The 20,409-nt window shown below is 46.0% G+C and overlaps 1 protein-coding gene across 13 annotated transcripts in view; it reads left to right on the top strand.

Annotated features, from left to right (window-relative positions):
• The window catches only part of CELF4 (CUGBP Elav-like family member 4), a 792,127-nt gene that overhangs the window by 473,126 nt on the left and 298,592 nt on the right, over positions 1 to 20,409 (top strand). For all 13 annotated transcript variants that reach the window (XR_014172705.1, XM_081929818.1, XM_081929823.1 and 10 more), the window contains exon 3: positions 18,378 to 18,426. Coding sequence is in view for 12 of the 13 variants with exons in the window: in XM_081929818.1 (XP_081785944.1) it covers positions 18,378 to 18,426 (49 nt within the window). In the remaining variant the exon portion in view is untranslated. The remainder of the gene's footprint in view (positions 1 to 18,377; positions 18,427 to 20,409) is intronic.

The raw sequence follows: 20,409 nt of genomic DNA on the forward strand, positions 1-20,409 counted from the left end.
TCTGTCTCAGTGTTATGCCTCAACTTCCTACGCTGACACCTCCTGGCAGAAGCAGAGGCTAAGGAGTGCCTTGATTTGCCGTCCCACAGGGCCACAGAGAGGTTAGGCTGGCCTCAACCAGAGCCAGGGCCTTTTCGGCTGTGGCCCCGATCTGGTGGAACGCTCTGTCACAAGAGACTAGGGCCCTGCGGGACTTGACATTTTTCCGCAGGGCCTGCAAGACAGAGCTGTTCCACCAAGCCTTTGGCCAAGGCACAGGCTGACTCCCTCCTTCTGTAATCCTCACAGAACTCTAGCCCAATGGTTGCCATTAATTTGATTTTGAATTGATTTTAGAATGAGTTGATTTTAGAATGCATTTCAATTAACTGATTGGGATTTTGCGTAAATTGTGTTACTTTTTTGTTGTTAACCGCTCTGAGCCCGGCTTTGGCTGGGGAGGGAGGGATATAAATAAATTATTATTATTATTATTATTATTATTATTATTATTATTATTATTATTATTATCCCGGCCGGGTCCCCTTGATATCCTCGGTGGCCCCACAGCAAGACAAAAGGGGCTAGTCCTCAGCGCTCTATTTAGTGTGCTTTTGAATTGGTCAGCTGCCTCCAGCCTATAAACAGAAAGGTGGGATATCCATTTTAATAAGTATCATCTTCGTAGTGTGAGAATCCCACCGGAACAAACTTTGAGAGCCCCTGCCTGAAATTTATGCAGTGCAGAGATCAAAGATATGCCCTCGCCTTCCGCTCCATTCTGGAGCAGAAAACGCTGCTAATTCCCAATTAGTATAACCACCACACACCTACCTCGGGCAGAGAAACAACTCCTTGTTTATTGAAAATTATGAGCCTAATGGAACGTGGAGAATAAGCTACTTTTCCCCTCCTTGTTTCTAAATGACGGCTTTAATCAAGACAGGGGGAGAGGGAGCTGGCATGTGATGTGATCTATTGTGTAGCAAAGTTTGCCACCCTACTATTTTCTTAGCAAGGAAGTAAGAAATACACACACACACCCAAAAAAACCACACCACATCCACAAAGATTAAATACACACATAAAGATAAAAGATGAAGTGTTTCTGTTTGCATTTTAAAGGGAACCAGCAACCTAATTCTCCGGTCCAGGACGTATGGGCAGGTTGGAGCACAGCTATCGATACGATTGAGTCCTTCTCTGAATTCTGCAGTTTGTTTGTTTGCTTTTAATGAACGCAAAAATATGTGAACAGGAGCCAGCTGAACAGTTCAGCTAGCTCAAGGACTTTAAGCCACACAATGCAACATTTTCTGAGGGCGGGAGGAGTCCTCTGAGAAATTTTGGCTCATGCCTTCTTCACCCAAAGCAGCTATTTGGGTGCAGCGAATCCGCATTCCTGCAAGGAAAGGTTGGCATGGCATAGAGGAGTAACCCAGCAGGCCTTGTGGCAAACTTGCACCCGGATGCTGTCACCGGAGAGAACAGCTTAAAGTTTCTTCCCCAACACACACCATCTATTTCCAGAGCAGCAGCCCCTAGTGAAAGCACATTAATAAAACGGGGGGGGGGATCCCTCCCCCTTATTTTGGTCCACGTTTTTATTCTCCCCCCCCTTTAACTCAGTAGCTGCACAATGTCTAGGGAATTCTGGGTGAATGCATACTAATGATGCAGAAAACTCCACCTCATTATTATGGATTAGACCTCATTAGTATGCGTTTTACCAGAGGTGGGGATCTGTGGGGGCTTCACTCCGCTAGGTGCCAATTAAAGAATGCTGAATTTTTTTGCCAATGTTATTTGCTTCCATTTGGAAGGGATTGGCACAGTTTCCCCTACCTGGTACCTAAGACGGAGAAGAGGAGGAGGAGGAGGCTCATTTTTTCCCCCTACTTTGCTTTTGCAAATTTGAACCACTGGAGTAATAGAATCATAGAACTGTAGAGCCCGAAGGGACCCTGAGATTCATCTAGTCCACCCCCCCTGTAGTGCAGCTAAAGCATCTCTGAGAGGTGGTAATCCAAGATCTATTTAAAAACCTGCAATGAAAGAGACTCTACCACAGGCTTCCTCAACCTCAGCCCTCCAGATGTTTTGAGACTACAATTCCCATCATCCCTGACCATTGGTCCTGCTAGCTAGGGATCATGGGAGTTGTAGGCCAAAAACATCTGGAGGGCCGAGCTTGAGGAAGCCTGCCCTGCCACCTTCTGAGGGAGTCCGTTCCACTGTTGAACAACTTTACATGCAGAAAGTACTTCCAAATGTTGGTTCAGAATCTCATTTCTTGTCATTTGAATCCATTGGCTTGGGTCCTATCCGTTCAGGTACTTAGTTCCCAAGCCATTGAGGGCTTTGTATCCTAGTACTAACACCTCAAACTGGGCTCTGCAGCAAACTGGCATCACTTTCATGAGTGGCCAGTGTGGTGTAGTGGTTAAGAGCGGTGGACTCGTGATCTGGTAAACCGGATTCGATTCCCCGCTCCTCCACATGCAGCTGCTGGGTGACCTTGGGCTAGTCACACTTCTCTGAGGTCTCTCAGCCTCACTCACCTCACAGAGTGTTTGTTGTGGGAGAAGAAGGGAAAGGAGAATGTTAGACACTTTGAGACTCCTTAGGGTAGTGATAAAAGGTAAAGGTAAAGGGACCATTAGGTCCAGTCTGAGGTTGCGGCAATCATCTCGCTTTATTGGCCGAGGGAGCCGGCGTACAGCTTCCAGGTCATGTGGCCAGCATGACTAAGCCGCTTCTGGCGAACCAGAGCAGCGCACGTTTACCTTCCCGCTGGAGTGGTACCTATTTATCTACTTGCACTCTGACGTGCTTTCAAACTGCTAGGTTGGCAGGAGCAGGGACCAAGCAACAGGAGCTCACCCCGTGGTGGGGATTTGAACCGCCGACCTTCTGATCAGCAAGTAGCGGGATATCAAACCAAATTCTTCCTCCTCCTCTTCTTCTTCTTCTTCTTCTTCTTCTTCTTCTTCTTCTTCTTCTCCCCCCCCCCCTACACGTTGCCTCCAAAACTTCTTCTGGGGTTTCTCCCAGTCCTCCAGAAAATATTTAGGGAGCTCAGAGGAGGCAGGGAAATCCTGCTGTTCAAGCACACATGGTCACATTCGTGCAACAATGTAGTTGAGTCATGAACAGGCCTGCCCCACTCACAGGCCTGACAGCCATATGCTGCACTGACTGCAACCACTGGACTGTCTTCAAGGGCAGCCCCACACAAAGCTCACTGCAGTATTCAAAGAAGGAAGTGACTACAGCATGAACCAAGTCCTTGATAAACACAGGGAACAGCTCAGAAAAAAGGGAGGACGATGCAGGCCTGGATTAACAGGCGAAGGATATGCATTTATTTCAGTTATGTTTGCTGTATTCTTACACCCCATGCTCCTTCTGGGGTAGTCTGTCCACCTTTGGTCCCCTCCCTGCACTCAGCTCTCAGGTCTGAGAGCTGTCAGCATGCAACAGCAGCCACACTCCAGGAAACGGCTTTAATTGGCCGGCTAAACCAGGTGAGAGCAGTTGATGGGTCTCAGACCCTCAGTAGGTTTGGGCAATTTCCCCCGGATGAAAGCAGGTTCCAGCAGATTGCATGGATGAGACCAATGGTGGCTCTCAAGAAGGCGGTTTCTGCATATGTGGTAGAGCAGGGGTCAGCCGGGTATGGGCCGGATCACTCCCACGGAGATAGTCCATGGGCTGGGCTGGCGCAGCGTGACACTGGAAATCGCATCTGTGCGTGTCTGCGACACTGGAAATTGCTTCTGCGCATGCCCAGACGCTGAAAACCATGACTGCACAGAAGTGATTTTCGGCATCTGGAGATGTGCAGACGCGATTTCCAGCGCCGCTTGGCGATTCCCCCCACTGCACTGCACAAGTTTAGCACAACAGGAGGGGGACTTGCCGAGTGGGCGGCTCAGTTCAGGGGCCGGTAAAACTGTCTTCGTGGGCCGCATCCGGCCCATGGGCCACACGTTGCCGACCCCTGCTGTAGAGGGAAGTGAGGGGCAGATGGGTCCACCTGGGAAGGGAGCGCTTCGAGGAGAAGGAAAACTCTGGCCCTAAAATTCTGCTGCCTTGCAGGAAATCTCCAGGAGAAGAAAAGGCTAAGGAGCAAACCCTACACAAATCTAAGTCCGTTGGGTGGTGCGTCTGGCAAATCCTGAAGCCCAGCTGGTGTCAAACATCTTTCTCTGCTTTCCTTTGTACCCCATCAGTGTGGTCCAGAGGAGAGTATTGTCTTCTGGGCAGCCCAAGACCTCCATCCACACTGCCCAGGCTTGCGCCACGGGGAGGTCACTTTGGTGCTGAAAACACAGCCATTTGACTTCAACCCTGGAAACACACTCCTTTGTCTCTTGAGACAGACGGATGCCAACAACAATTCCTGTTGTATTGCTGCTTTCGTTTGGTTCTTACTATTGAGTTTTAAAAAGTGTTTAAAGGGAAATATCACCCTATGCGCCTCCTCTACTCTCATTTCCAGCTGTACGTTTAGAGTTGGATTATATAAAATAAAAAATGCTTCCTTTATATTACCGGGTGGGTGGGTTCTGATTTTTTAAAAAAATGCTTTTTATTTATTAGCAAGAATTAAAGAAAACATGGTGTGGAAGATAACATGGGGGACTTCAAAAGGACTTGTTTCCAAAAGTTTTCTGAAGGAAGAAATTTAAGCCTGAAAGAAGAAGGAATTGGCAGGGGAGAGAGAGAGAGAGAGAGATCTGCTGCCTCTTAGATTTTTCAATTCCCCTTTCCTAGGTGTTCTTTTTCCTTGTTCTAAATTCATTTCAAAGCCAGAGGGAGAAGAACAAGGGAAGGAAGGAATGGAGAGAGAGAGAGAGAGGGAGAGAGGGAGAGAGGGAGCCTTGTGGGGGGGAAGAATCAGAATCCCGTGAAGTGTCTGTCCCTTGTCTGATTCTTTTGCTGGCCTGTAGCTGATGGTGCTCAGAAATTTAGAGCGGCAAGCTCTGACATTTCATTTCTGCAGAGAATTGAAAAAGGGTTTGCTGTAATTCATCGCTTCTTGTAACTCAAACCCTTTCTGACAGGAGTACCTGCACTGTCTTTTAACGGTGGCACCGCCGCGGCTGTAATTGGACATGAAAAATGATGTCGTGTTTGCTGTGCGCTCAGGGAGGGGATGGCCAGAGGTGTGGGGGAGGGGTGCGTGTTCTGACATACGTGCATGTGAGCATGCACACACATCGTTGTGTTAAAGCTGACATCCGTGCAGGTTTGGGAAGCAGGACTGGGAGAACAAGCGTAGCCTCATCTCCAGTGAGTCTCCATAATCCAATCCATGATGGCCTTTGACTCATCTCCTGAAATGAGTCACATGCAAAGGACGCTGGACAGTTGCTTTTCGCTTGAGTTGTGGATCTTTCCGATGCATGTTGACTTAGAAGTAGAGATGTGGAGGCAGAATTTGGATCAGTTCGCATTTCAAGGCGGGTCTATCTAATCTATACTTTCCGAAACAATACAATGTTACCTCTACTTGCAAACAGGATCCGTTCCAGAGACCTGTTCACAACATGAAAAGAACACAACCCGCAGCGGCACGTCTGCGCACACACAGGTTGTGATTCGTCACTTCTGCACATGCGCGTGACATCATTTTGCGCATCTGCGCATGAGCAAGCGGCAAAACCCGGAAGCAACCCTTTCCGGGTCGCCGCGGGACGTAACCTGAAAAAACGTAACATGAAGCAGACATAACATGAGGTGTGACTGTACATGAGCCAAAACACAGCCATTTCTAGATATTCGCCCGTCTCTGAATTTTGCAGTGCAATTCTTGAGCAAAGTAATGTGCATGCAATTGCACACACTAGGGTTAAGAGACAATGGGGTGTAGTGGTTAGAGTGTTGGGCTAGGTCCTGGGAGTCCAGGGTTCAGGGATGCCAGCTCCAGGGGGCTGAGTCTTTTTGGGACCCCCAATATTTTTGGGGTTGGGTGGGGGTGAGGCCCCCCAAGTGTCCATAAAGCACTGAGGTGAAGAACGTGGCAAGGCTCCAGTAGTGCACTCCTTCTGCCAGATGGCAGATAAAAGGAGGAAACAGAGGAGGAGCCACCGGCCATTAAAGTCATATGGCTGCTCCCTGGCTCCTTACAATGTCTTGATGTCATGTGTACAATGTCCCCGCCCCCCCCAAAAAAAATCTCCCTTGCAAGCTGCTGCTTATGCCAGGGTTCAGATCCCCACTGAGCCATGAAGCTCACTTCTTGACGTTGTGCCAGTCTCTGCCATTGAACCTAACCTACCCTACAGTGCTGTTGAGGGGGTTAAATGAAGAGGGTGGAACAATGGACAGCAGCTTGAGCTCCTTGGAGAAAAAGGTGGGCTTATCTATGAAATAGATAAATATAGGGTGCATTAAAATGCACATATTAGCATTCAAAAATGCAGTATATTAAGGGATATTGCTTTGGAAAACAAATGCAACAAAATTGCATGGAAAATATGTATGTTGGGAGAATACTGCACTAAAATGCAAAATGGATTGTCAAGAAAATGTTGTTGTTTTTTTGATGTGGAAATGTGGAGAAACAAACTTGTGATTGGAAAAGGGAGAAAGGGAGAGAAACCAAAATTGGCAGACTCACCCATTCCCACTTAGAGATTATACTGAGTGCAATAGAATTACTTTCATATAAATGTGCACAGGATTATGTAACACTGCTTGAGAATGGAACTGTTTGAAAGTCTCTAGATCAATCGTTCCATCATGCTACAAAGATGGAGGACAGTGTTTGGAGCTTTGACTTGACTACATAACATGTAGTTTTTGCCTTTTTATGTATATAAGCCACTCTCTTAGTTCAAAAACTGCTTCAGAATCTAGAAGGGTTTTTCTTTTGATCCAGAGTATGTATCGCTTTGTCTATATGCTCCGTGAAACAAATGCTAGCCATGTGTGTGTCCAATGCAGGAGCAAAATAATTTCAGACAGTACAGCATTTCCTTAAAACAAACGAACACAAGTTTCTAGCCCTTATGATGAAAAAGAAAAGTTTTGAAAGTAGAGATGGGGCAACTGGTTCTGTCTAGCTTTCAAAGATTATCTCCTGAAAAGCTGCTGCTGGGGACAAAGACCCACCCGTCTCAAAACTCTTCATAGTAGCGCCTTACAGAAGCAAAAAAAACAAAACATGTTTCTTTAGCACTCTTCTTGGGTAGATGTTTTTAGCAACTGTCCATGAGAAAAATGGGGCTAGCAAGTTAGAAGAAGAAGAAGTATTCTGTGTGGAGCCCTCTGCTGAAGAAATCAGGGATCTTCTAAACATTTTTTTTTTTTTTAAGTTTATTGATCAGCCAAGCCCTCTTCAAGCCTTCAGTCTGGACAGGTTCCCAATGGCAAGGTTTCAGAAAATCATTTGTGTGAAATAAGAGTTAAGATCTATCACTCATAGAGGGCTCTGTATTTTATTTCTCTCTCCCTCTCCCCCACCCTCTTCTATTTTCTCTCTTTGTCGTCCCCCCCTCTCTCTCTCATTCATTGATTCATTCTTTTTTTGGTTTTCCCTCCCTCTATTTTTATTTAGATTAGTTTGGTTTTTATTTTATTCTATGTTGAAACTTTCTGATAAAAATTCAGATAGAAAGAAAGAAAAAACAATAAAATCACCAATAAGGGGGAAAAACCCAGACAATTGTAATTTAAAACTTTTGAAAAGTGGAAGCAATGCCAGGCTAAAACTATATTAAAACTCACATCAACTTCCTAAACATCTGGGCAGGCTAAACGTTCTTGTTGGGAGCCAAAAAGAGTACAGTGAAGACGCCTTTGCCTGACATCAACAGGCAGAGAGTTTATCTTCTGATTTATTTTGTTTCATTCACTGAAAAGGCAAACACCCCTTCTGAACTTCAGACTAAACATGCGGCAGGTAGGGGCAAGGAGGCGTCTGGCGAAGTCGCATGCAAGGCTGATGTAAGTCATCCATCCCTCCCATCTAGAGGTTGCTAATCCTTAGTTGGAAGTCTTGGTCATGTTTTCTTCGCTTCTTCTTCTCCTTTGGCAATCCCTCGTAGCTGAGTAAGATTGTCTTCCATAAAGACGTTTTTAACAATGAGTCCGTAAGTGACTGTGGAGGCCAGTTCTGGATCCACACGTCCTGCCACAGTGGGGACATTGGTTTCCGGGCGGGAGTTGGTCACGGTGTAGATTTGCCAACCATGCCTTCCTCTTCTGGCAACCTGCACAGAATTTTGCTTGATGGTTGCCATTAATTTGATTTTAATTTGATTTTAATTAATTTTATAATGAATGTTTTTAGAATGTTGAACTATTTTTGATTGTTGTTAGCCGCCCTGAGCCCAGCTTCGGCTGGGGAGGGCAGGATATAAATAAAATTTATTATTATTATTATTATTATTATTATTATTATTATTATTAGCACGTTTCTCCCTTGTGTCCTGAGTTTGAGTGTCTTCAAAGCCCATGACACCTTTGGTAAAGGCTGTTCTCCAACTGGAGTGCTTGCAGGCCACTGTTTCCCAGTTGTCGGTGTTTATACTACATTTTTTTAGATTTGCCTTGAGAGAGTCTTTGAACCTCTTTTGTTGATCACCAGCATTACACTTTCCATTTCTAAGTTCGGAATAGAGTAGTTGCTTTGGAAGACGATAATCAGGCATCTGAACAACATGACCTGTCCAACGAAGTTGATGTTGAAGAATCATTGCTTCAACACTGGTGATCTTTGCTTCTTCCAGTACGCTGGCATTAGTTCGCCTGTTTCCCCCCAGGAGCTTACCTTGCAGGGTAAAGGGGGGCAGTTTAAGGAGAGATGGCATTGGAGTGGGCAGAGTCTTGTGCCCTGGTGGGAACGCCAGTTGCTCTCTCCCCTGTCGTCATTTGAGGAATACAGAGAGGGTGATCACACACCAGCTGAGTGCCTGGGTAGCTCACTTGGTAAGAGCATGGTGCTGATAATGACAAGGTTGCGAGTTTGAGCCCTGTATGGGATAGCTGCATATTCCTGCATGGCAGGGGGTGGGACGAGATGATCCCAACACTTCTATGATTCCAGGCTCCCTAAGAAAAAGCTCAACAACTCTGGTCCATCCTCCAATGACAATGGGTAGATCACTGCCATTGTTTTTATACTGTGAGTAGATTTCAGTCTCTTGGGAGTTGGACATGCCTGTATTATTTGAATTGATAAGCTGAAGAGGGGGTAATTGGGAAAATGTGAGTAACAGAGGGTGGGGTTTAGTCACATTCACATTATTATTATTATTATTATTATTATTATTATTATTATTATTATTATTATTATTATACTGCCCTATACCTAGAGGTTTCAGGGCATAAAAAGATCACAGTATATAAAATATAAAATAAAAGCAATAACCCAATAATACCCCTTGGACACACCCACTTTTGGACACACACTCCATTGGCATGTGGCCCCCAAAATGTTGCCCAAGAGTGAATGTGGCCCTTGCCCCTAAAAGGGGGGTGGGTTATCCACCTCTGCTCTATACCCTTCGGCGTTCACAAGCCCAGCCACAAATTCAGGCAGGAGTTTCTATTTCTTCCCTGTGACATTTTCTTTACACTTCTATTCCAATTCCTCTTTTTTATTCCAATTCCTCTTTTTTTAAAAAATTAAAAATAAACAAATCTCAAAATAGCAATTTAAATATATATTTAAACATGTTTACTCTCTCAGGTGATGCACTGAGCCAGTTCTTTTTCTCAAACATATGCACTCCAGTGTCCTTTTCCTCCCAGCGCACGAATCAAATGTGTATTTTGATATGTTAAAGCTGCCAAGAAAATGGAGTCACGACAGTCAGAGGAGGGATGAGACGTTTCGGAGCTTTGCGAAAGGGGCAGATCAGGTCATTCCATGTCAGGATATGCAGATGGAGAGGCAGTGTGGTGCTATGATTAGGGTGTTGGACTAGAACCTGGGAGACCATGGTTCATGGCCTGGGAATCCGATTCAGAGGCTGAACCTGAGGAATCCCAGCCTGCACAGGAGTCCCCGCCTCCAGGGCCGGCTGAGCTGGGGCAGGGGCTTGAATCTGAAGGGCCTGAACCAGTGCCGGGTCCTCAGGAGCAGACACCAGATGTATCCACTCTCTGGCTCTGGAGGTGATTGAGGACCCATTGCCTGCAGGTGCTCCTCTCCCAGCCCTGTCAGGGGAAAGTGAGGTTGCCTCTGGGTCCAGTAACCCTCCAGCCTCTCCGGAGCTGCAGAGGCTCAGGGCAGAGAGGCAGAGGGAACTAAGTTCTCACAGGAGGAGTGCTCACCTCCAGGCCAGGAGAGGCGAGTCACCTGTGGGCCAGGACCGCACTAGGCCCCAGAGGAGATAAAAGCCAGTCAGCCCAGTCCCACATTGTGGGAGCAACAACGTTGGTAACCTGTTCCTGCCAGCACCCTCTCCTGCTTTTCCAGAGTTCCTGACCATGCCCAGCTCCTTGCCTGGGAGCCCGCTTTTGACATACAGCCTCCATACCCTCGACCTAGGATCGGACTCAGACCACGCCGCATGGTAACATCCCCCCTCCCCCGGGACCAGCACAGTGCGGCACTTGCAGGCTTTTCCCCAAGGAGGGAGAAGGGCAGCTCGTCAGTGATGGGCTGCCCTTCACCCTCCTCAGGGAAAAGCCCCCAAGAGCCGCACACATGCTCCGTGCGGCTCTTTAAAGGGAGCGTGGCTCTTGGGGGCTTTTCCGGGAGGTGGGGAAAGGGACTGAGCGGCTAAGCCAGAAGCTAGAACAGCAAGAGGGAGCACTGCACAGCGATCCCTCTCGCTGTTCCGGCTTCTGGGATAGCCGCGCAGCCTGCATTCGCTCCATAAGACGCACACACATTTCCCCTTACTTTTTAGGAGGAGAAAAGTGCGTCTTATAGAGCAAAAAATACGGTAAATGAGGGGGAGAATTATGAAGGCTACCTTGAGCTCCCTGGAGAAAAATGTGAGGTGTAAATGCAATGATAAATAAATATCAAATTTCTCGAGCAATGAAATCATTCCTGGCCACTTCTTCAGGTGATAAAGCAGTATGTTGGAGTGGGGGGGGGGTCCAAAATATTCATTTCACCTCCAGAAGCTAAAATCACATTGGGCAGACCCTGGATGGGATTCTACATAGTTTCGTTCATTCTTATCTCATGGCCTCTGTCCAACCCCCACCTCACCCCCATCTTTCTCCTTAGGTGGAGGAGGGGTGGAAAGAGAGAGAGATTCCATCCGCAGAGAAAAGAAACTTAATTATTTCCCTCTCAGTGGTTCTCCCCATAATTGGTGTCTTTCATGTCAAGATGATCTCAATTTGTATTATGGACTGTGCGTGTCTTTGCTCTATAAAAGAATTGTCAAGTGCAGAAATCGTAGTGTACATTAAATTACACTCAGCTTTTACTTATTAATTTCAATAGGTTATTTGCTTCCCCCCTTCTGCCTTCTACGGAAAACAGCTCCTTTCTCCCCCTTTGTCCTTTCTGCCGTTCTCCCCATGCCAGAAAGCCTTCTTCTCAGAAGCTCTCGGCACGTGTCTGCTGAGCCCTTTGTACGCGTGAGATGGATGGCACTTTTGCTGTCGTGCTAGGGATGTTGTTGGCCAAAGACAGGCAGCCCCTGCTCTGTAGTGTCAGGTGTGATCATAGAATTGCAGCGTTGGAAGTGACCCAAGAGGTCAGCTACTCCAACCCCCTACAATGGAGGAATCACAGCAGGTGAATGGCAAAAAACAGGTGCAAAGGCTGGCCTTTTATTTGCTGAGATAGCCAATGAAGCCTGACTTAGGCTGCATTCACACAGAAGTTCATTCCATTTCCCTACCTGTTGATTTCTGCATTGTATTTGAGCTTTCACTCGACGTAAAAGCCAACCAATGGAATATATTTAGCACTCATTTCCATGTTATTTGATTCCTGTTATGTACTGAGTTGAAGAGCATCCAAAAGGCAGCAGTCTGATTGGTCCTAGAATAATAGGATTCAGAATGCAGCAGTCTGATTGGTTCTAGAACAATGCAGCAGTATGATTGGTCCGCAGGAGCCATCCAATCCAGCTCCAGGTGGAAGTGAATCCACAACCTGATTGGCCTACAGGAGAATCCCAGAATTAGCCAATCACGTGCGGCCCATTGTGTAAAAAATGTATATAAAGCAGATATTTTGGGGGGAACTTTCATTCCTCACTACTATGAGCTGAATAAAGAACCTGAAATCCACACTCGACTCCGAGTATATTTCACTGGCTCAATTCCAGAAAAAACTGTTTCCAGCCCCCATAACCCGGAAAAATCGCAGAACAAAATTTGGGGCACTATACCAGAATACAGTTCTTTCCTGCTACTTTTGTGGGGGGGGGGAGAACAGAAGCACACAGGAGTGGATAGGGTAGAGGATAGAGAGTAGAGGAATAAATTGTCAAGTCACATTTATTGTTGTGTCACACCATGCCCAGCTGGTGTGCGTGAAATTTAGCACAACACAGAGATATGGCAGCTGAAAAGCCGCAACACAGTAACTGCAGTGTGAATGGAATGGTCAAAAACTCGGCAGAAGAAGCTTTAGCATTATAATCAACTAACTCAATCTTCCCCCATGTCTGAAAAGCCTGAGAAGCTTTTGCAACATTCTGGGCGTGATGCATAGAATCACAGAATGGCAGAGTTGGAAGGGACAATGTTGTTGTTGTTTAGTAGTTTAGTCATGTCTGACTCTTCGTGACCCCATGGACCAAAACATGCCAGGCACTCCTGTCTTCCACTCCTGCCCGCAGTTTGGTCAGACTCATGTTTGTAGCTTCGAGAACACTGTCCCACCATCTCGTCCTCTGTTGTTCTCTTCTCCTTGTGCCCTCCATCTTTCCCAACATCAGGGTCTTTTCCAGGGAGTCTTCTCTTCTCATGAGGTGGCCAAAGTATTGGAGCCTTAGCTTCACGATCTGTCCTTCCAGTGAGCACTCAGGGCTGATTTCCTTCAGAATGGAGAGGTTTGATCTTCTTTCAGTCCATGGGACTCTCCAGAGTCTCCTCCAGCACCATAATTCAAAAGCATCAATTCTTCGGCGATCAGTCTTCTTTATGGTCCAGGTTTCACTTCCATACATCACTACTGGTGAAACCATAGCTTTTACTATACGGATCTTTGTTGGCAAGGTGATGTCCCTACTTTTTAAGATGCTGTCTAGGTTTGCCATTGCTTTTCTCCCAAGAAGCAGGCGTCTTTTAATTTCGTGGCTGCTTTCACCATCTGCAGTGATCATGGAGCCCAAGAAAGTAAAATCTCTCACTGCCTCCATTTCTTCCCCTTCTAGGGACAATGAGAACCATCTAATCCAACTCCTTGCAATGCAGGAATCTTTCGCCCAACATGGGGCTCGAACCTGTGACCCCCAAGTTTAAGAATCTCTTGCTGAAATGGTCTTGCTGGTTGGAACAAGACTTTCTGTGGCCAGGTGGTGATGCAAAAGCCATCTCTCCAACCCCAGACATGTGCATGTACACTGCAAACAGACAAACTGTATTTCAAGATTGAAAGGGATAAATTTTCACATATTTATTTTTGCCTACCCCTGTCTCCAAGAAGGGCAAGGTGGTGTGCATAATTAAGAGCATAAAAGGAACTCTACAGCAGGATGAGGCCAAAGGGGCCCCATCTCAACCAAGCAACCATTTCTTACAGTGGCCACACAGAAGCTTATGGGATGCATCCCCCTTCCAATCTGTTTTGGGGCCTGATCTGTTTATTCAAAGCAGCCCCCATCCAACCTCAGATGATCCAGAGTTGACCCAACCCAGATCTGAGCCTGGAACTGGTTTTGAATCCAAATGAAACATGTGGTCAGGAGCTGGGAATGATTATCCACCACTTGACAGCCCTGGGATGATCAGTGGTCACCTCAATCTGCTCCAGCTAAATCCTGAGGTGACCCAAATCTGCTCAACTCAGTTTAGGATCCAGGATTCCTCTAGAACTGGGTAGAGATCTGAACTGGATGTGGTGACATCACATTACAACATAGCCAATCAGATGTAGAAAAATGTTCTTCTATTCCACTTCTGACATTCAGGTTTGTAGGATTTTAAAAAAAAACACAACAACAAAAAACACCAGAAGAACACAGAGAGTCGTAACTCTTTGTGATAAATGAATGTGCAAAAATCAATTCTTCTCATACCTTCCTCCCCCCTCTTGAAACTCTTTCATCCAGGTGACACTAGTCTTGGCTGCAGCCCAGGAGGTCTCTTGCAAGGCAGCAGAAGGGACTTTTAGGCTAGTCTGCCCTCCAGAAGGTGAAGTGAGGCATCCCTCTGTGGGATTGGAGATGTCCATAATGGTCTAGGGTCCAGGCAACCTTCTCCTCTCTCTGTTTCCTCACTAGTTTAATTGGAGGCTATGCTGACATCTAACCTCTAGTTTTTTCCAATCCTTTCCTCTTTTGCAAAAGAGGTTTCCATTCAATGATGTGGCCCAAAGGAGAGCAGAGCAGAGCAAGACATTCAGCTGCAGGTGTTGCCAGAAGGAGGAAGACAAGGAGCCACCCAACCACCTTAGGGACTCTACTCTGGGTTTGTGTAGGGTTTCCTCTGCAGCAGCATCTTCTCGCAAAGATATCCCATAAGGCAGCAGAGGTTTAGGGTCAGAGTTTTCCTTCTCTTTGAAGGGCTCCCTTCCCAGGTGGACGAGCCCCATCTGCCCTTCACTTCCCTCTAAAACCACATAACTTCATTCCAACATCCTTCTAACATTCCTTAATTTTACAATGTTTCTGTAAGTAAACTTTAAATTTCTTCCAATCTTCTTCCACCGACTCTTCTCCCTGGTCTCAGATTCTGCCAGTCATTTCCGCCAGTTCCATGTAGTCCATCACCTTCATCTGCCATTCTTCCCGGGTGGGTAGATCTTGTGTCTTCCGGTACTTTGCAATAAGTATTCTTCCTGCTGTTGTTGCATACATAAAGAAAGTTCTATCCTTCTTTGGCAGACTCTGGGTCATATCTATGCAGTAGCTTATTTTAAAGTTTTAAGTGTCTTTATGCTTATCACATTTATAAATTTAAAATTTATTGCTGTACATTGCTTTAACTGTTTGTTTTCTTTCTGGGAATGTACCCCCAAGTGTGTTTTATAAGCTGGTCCCCGACCGTAATAAATTATCTATCTATATCTATCTATCTATCTATCATCTATCTATCTATCTATCTATCTATCTATCTATCTATCTATCCAGGCCTCTATGCAGAACTGTGGAAACTAGAATCTGACTTTACTTTTAGGGGAGGGGGGCACAGATCATTGGAAGAGCATCTCCTTTGCATGCAGAAGGTCCAAGGTTCAGCCCCTGCAAAACATCACATAGTAAGGGCTGGAAATGTCCTCTGTCTGAAACTTTAGAGAACGGCTGCCAGTCAGTTCAAACCATTCTGAGCCAGCTGAACCAATGGCGAAAGGCAGCTTCCTGTTTTAAGGTGGGAGAGTCAGGAGGAACTTAGATGGTGACAGATTCTTCTGCACAACTGCCAGCCAGCTATTCCTCCGCAGAGCAGCCTGGCATTACTGACGACCCCTCGACACATCCCTCCAGCCTCCTGACCTCTCCTTGTAGACTCGCCAGAATTAGATCCTTCTTGCTGGTCTCTGTCAGACGGTGAGATTAGAGCCATTTCTTTCTTTCCCTTGTTATTAACATCTTTAGTGGTAGGCAGCGTTTTGGAAGGCATTTCATAACCACTATCTAGATTTATTCTAATTGCACTGCAAACATATTTAGCATTTAGAAGCTATGAAAGTGGCTGACAAGTAGGTTAACATGATGGAGGGCTGAGCCGCTCTCACCATCGCTGTGTCTCAAGAGGGAGAACGTGCTCAGATGCAGTGTGACTGCAGTTCTAATCACACTTGCATTAAAAAATTGCAAGTGGCTTGACTCCTGGCTTGAGATCAGAGGATGGGAAGACTCCACACTGGTGGGAATGATTCAGTGTTTTCCTGAAGCCCTGAGATGCATCAAGCAGAGCTAGAAGGATTTGGGGATTTGTGTTGAAGTCACTGTCCTTTCAAACAACAACAAAATTCCACCAGTCTTGTTATCGGCTTTTTAATTTTTATTTCAGTAGCATAACTTGGGGAGGGGAGGCTGTGTTTTGTTCTTGCTTCGGTTTAATACTTGCTGATCGGAAGGTCAGCAGTTCGAATCTGCATGATGGGGTGAGCTCCTGTTGCTTTGCCCCAGCTCCTGCCAACCTAGCAGTTCGAAAGCATGCCAGTGCAAGTAGATCAATAGGTACTGCTGCGGTGGGAAGGTAAACGGTGTTATTGTGTGCTCTGGCACTCGCCATGGTGTACTGTTGCACCAGAAGTGGTTTAGTCCTGCTGGCCACATGAACCTGAAAGCTGTCTGTGGACAAACACTGGCTCCCTTGGCCTGAAAAGCGAGATGAGTGCTGTACCCCATAGTTGCCTTTGGCTGGACTTAATAGTCCAGGGGTCCTTTGCCTTTTTTTTTTTTTACCTAATACTTTGGATTCATAAATATTACTGATCTGCTTCATATCACCCAGAGATTTAACAGTGTATCCTGATCTACCTTCTTCCTTCTGCTGTTCTAGAAGGCTTCATTCTTTGCTCCCCGATTTCAGACACACTGAGAAAAAGTGGGGAATCCCAATGATTATAAGGGGTGCTTGTCACTTGATGACAACAGTACCGAGTGAATAGTGTCACCTTTGGGTGGGTCATTATGGAGATAACGCCATACTGTACTTCCTCAAATGCAATGTTTTTGAATGGACTGAGTTCAGGCATTGGGCTGCAGATCTTCAAGTGTACAGAAATTAGTTATAGAAAAATAATCTGGTGTGGGCTAATGTGTAAACCAGCACTTTAGGGAACATCAGATCTGTTTTGGTGTGTCTCTGTTTTCTCATTTTCCCAGTCTTAAATTCAGTTCTCCACCTGTCCACAGCAGTTTGCAAATTTTTAAAAAAAGATCTCGTTAAAAAAAATTGCAAGCATTTTAGTGCAAATTTCTTCCAATGCATGCATTTTTTTGGAAAGCAATTTTACCTAATATAATACCTTTTGATGTTATTTCCCAAAATATGTGCATTTTAATGCACAATTTACCTAATGAATGTGTTTTTGTACACTTGGTTGGAGAACTGTGTGGCAAAATCTGGAGAAATGTAGAAGCTGGCTGAGCAGAGGCTGGTGTAAATCCCCCCCCCCCAAAAAAAGGGGCATTCTGGGAATGTGGTTGGAATGGGGGGATGGACATATATGGCTACCCTGAACCTGAAGACCCTCTTCTGTGACTAATTTGCAGCTCAACTGCTTAAGTCACCAGGGGGCTCCTGAATAATAGCAGAGGTTTTGCCAGTGTCACAAAGTTTCAAACTTCTTATTGGAGTCAAAAAGACTGGGAAGCGGGTAGAGAATGTGGCCCCGCATTGCCTCTCTTTCAGGCCACGGGCCTTTTTGAGCCACACTCCTTAGTGGTCCAGCTTCACACCTTCCTTGAGAGCTTTTTCCCAGCTGGAATATGTCATTGAACCCTGATAGTGCCTGGCTGAAGGATAGAGTACTGTGGTACCTTGGGTTAAGAACTTAATTCATTCTGGAGGTCCATTCTTAACGTGAAACTGTTCTTAACCTGAGGTACCACTTTAGCTAAAGGGGCCTCCTGCTGCCGCTGTGCCACCACCGCACGATTTCTGTTCGCATCCTGAAGCAAAGTTCTTAACCTGAGGTACTATTTCTGGGTTAGCAGAGTCTGTAACCTGAACTGTCTGTAACCTGAAGCGTCTGTAACCCAAGGTACCACTGTATGTGTAGAGCCTAGCCAACTGTACAACAGTGACATTTACTGAAGGCATAGGCAAACTCGGCCCTCCAGATGTTTTGAGACTACAATTCCCATCATCCCTGACCACTGGTCCTGTTAGCTAGGGATAATGAGAGTTGTAGTCTCAAAACATCTGGAGGGCCGAGTTTGCATATGCCTGATTTACAGCTATTTCTCTGTCCAGTTCTACCTCTGGCTCCATTGACCAATGAGATGTGGTTCTCAGAAGCTAGCCAGGAGGGAATGATGCCCTCAGGCTTTAAAAAAAAAAGTTCCTTACTCCTGAATTAGAGATTCCTTCCTTCCCTCTCCCTTCCTTCCTTCTTGAAATATATTTTTGATTATCAGTACCTTGAACTATGCAACAGAATCATAGAACCTCTGCCCCATGTTTACAGGAGGACATCATAAATGGCAGAGATGCCTTCAACCCTGGTGAAATATCTTTCTGCAGCCCCTACCCAAGCAGAGGTTGTTCTGAACTGTCAGCCTATGTAGGCAGCCTTTGGAAGCTGTTGCTAACAGTGCTCCTTTCTCTCTCCTTGTGTCTCCTCACAGATGAACAGACCGATCCAGGTGAAACCAGCGGACAGCGAGAGCCGAGGAGGTAGTTGCGTTTTGTTTTGTTTTTTTCTTAGCCCCCAGCTCTGCACGTAATTGTTGTCTCTGGCTGCTCTCGGGCAACGCGCGGATCAATTAGTAACACAATCACTGCCAAAGCAAAATTCCCTCTGTAGCAAAGATGCTCTTTATTAAATCTCCTTCACTTCGCCTTCCTTTTGCTCATATTCAATTATTATTTGATTTTAAAAGGCAGGTAGGTGCCAACGATTGCTCGGGAAACAAATAACGGTCTTGTTAAGAAGTGAGCCCCTGGATGCTGACTTAACAAAGTTTAGCAGTCTTGACTATAGCAATGATTGTCCGCAGGCAGCCCAACTCTCTAAGTCTGAGCTGCTATCTTGGTTGGTTAGGGCAGAAAGTTTTATTCTTCTCTGGCCTCCTTTCCATTTGCTAAAGGGGGCCTCTCCACTTTGGAAGGAAGTGAAATCGGATATTGCCAAATGATGGTCAACTGACCTGGCACCATTTAATCTTGTCCCTGTTGGTCCAGCCAAATGTTAATCAAGGTGTGATAAAATAATAGCCTACAGTCTCACTTGTAAGGAAGAGAACAGCTTTGTCAGAAGCAAAGGTGCATTGCACACTTTAATGTTTCATCAATCTAGGTGTCGTTAAAATCTTGGCTGCTACAAAATCCAGCTGCATCGTAACTGTGTTGTTGCAAGATGGCACCAGTTTTATTAGTGAGTGTAATTGCTTACGAGGGGGTCTGTTGATGTGGCAAAATGTATTTTTGGACTCTGGAGAGGAGAGAAGTTGGACATGTCTGATCTGGTGGATTTGCTAGTCCCAAACAGCAGTTGCAACCTAGCAGATATGTCTTGTGATCCCATCCAGTTGACAATCAGAACGTGTGGAATACATTCACTTTTGGAGTTATGGTCTGGAGTTGTGTTGCATGTGTATCCAAATGGTTCTTCAACAAAATGTCAGCTACGTGTCGTCAGGGGACTAAGTGTGACAACCTGTGATACTCAGCATTTCTCCAGGCTAGTTAATTGGTGCAAACTTATTTGCAATGTTGATTAAATCCTGGTAGGTGCCTTTGCCTCTGGAAGAGCTGGGCAGATCTTGCTCCTCTGCTTCTGCACTGGCCCCCAACCCACTTAGTGGCCCCCAAACTCCTTTGTTAACATTGCAAGTGCTGTCTCCTGATCAGCAACAGAAGCCTTGAAAAAGGAGGTTGATCTAACCTCATGATGAAGGGGAAGAGGAAATTTGTGATGGGGTGTGTATGAGAAAAAGGATTTCTAGCCCCTGAACTTGAACTGTGCGAGCCTTTTGCAATATATATATATAGAGAGAGAGACAGTGAGAGAGAAGGCTGAGGGGTGTGTGTGAGGAGACAGCCTGCTGTCTGTCAAATGGGATGCACCCAAAATAATAATCAGACCAGCCAATTTGCTGAGTGCTCCTTGAGGGTGTGTTGCCTACGAACCGGCCAGCTTTACTGAGATTGCTAATAAGCACACAGGTCATGCACAGTGTTCCAGAGAGAAACCCCCCACAATTTGCAAAAAACTCTCTTGGCATTGCAACCGCCTCTGCTTTCGGGAAGGTGCTTTGGAAGGGTGTGAGCGCGTGAATCATTTATACCTGTCACACAACTCCCTAGTAGCCGCCTTCTTAGTATTTTAGCTAATTACCTCCCCCTCGTTCACCCCGCTACTGCCTTGTTTACTTGCTCATCCCGGCTTTTATTATAATACGAGCCGCGAGTGTCAGGATTGGAATGGGAGCTACGTCGTGCCGATTCCCAAAAGAGGAGCTGCTTCCGGGCTGACAGAGCTGCTTGGAGGACACCCGGACTCAAGGGCAATGATGGGGAGCTGAACAGTTTGGACCAAAGGGAAGGGCTGGGTCTGAGAGGGGGCGGACAATAAAGCTTGGCTGGGTGCAAGCAAGACCATTAAAATGCCAGCAAGACATGCTGAATGCTAAAGAGGAAGGACAGCTTCATGAGTCC

Source organism: Podarcis melisellensis (genome assembly GCF_964234715.1).
Source record: "Podarcis melisellensis genome assembly, chromosome: 11".
Lineage (NCBI taxonomy): Eukaryota > Metazoa > Chordata > Lepidosauria > Squamata > Lacertidae > Podarcis > Podarcis melisellensis.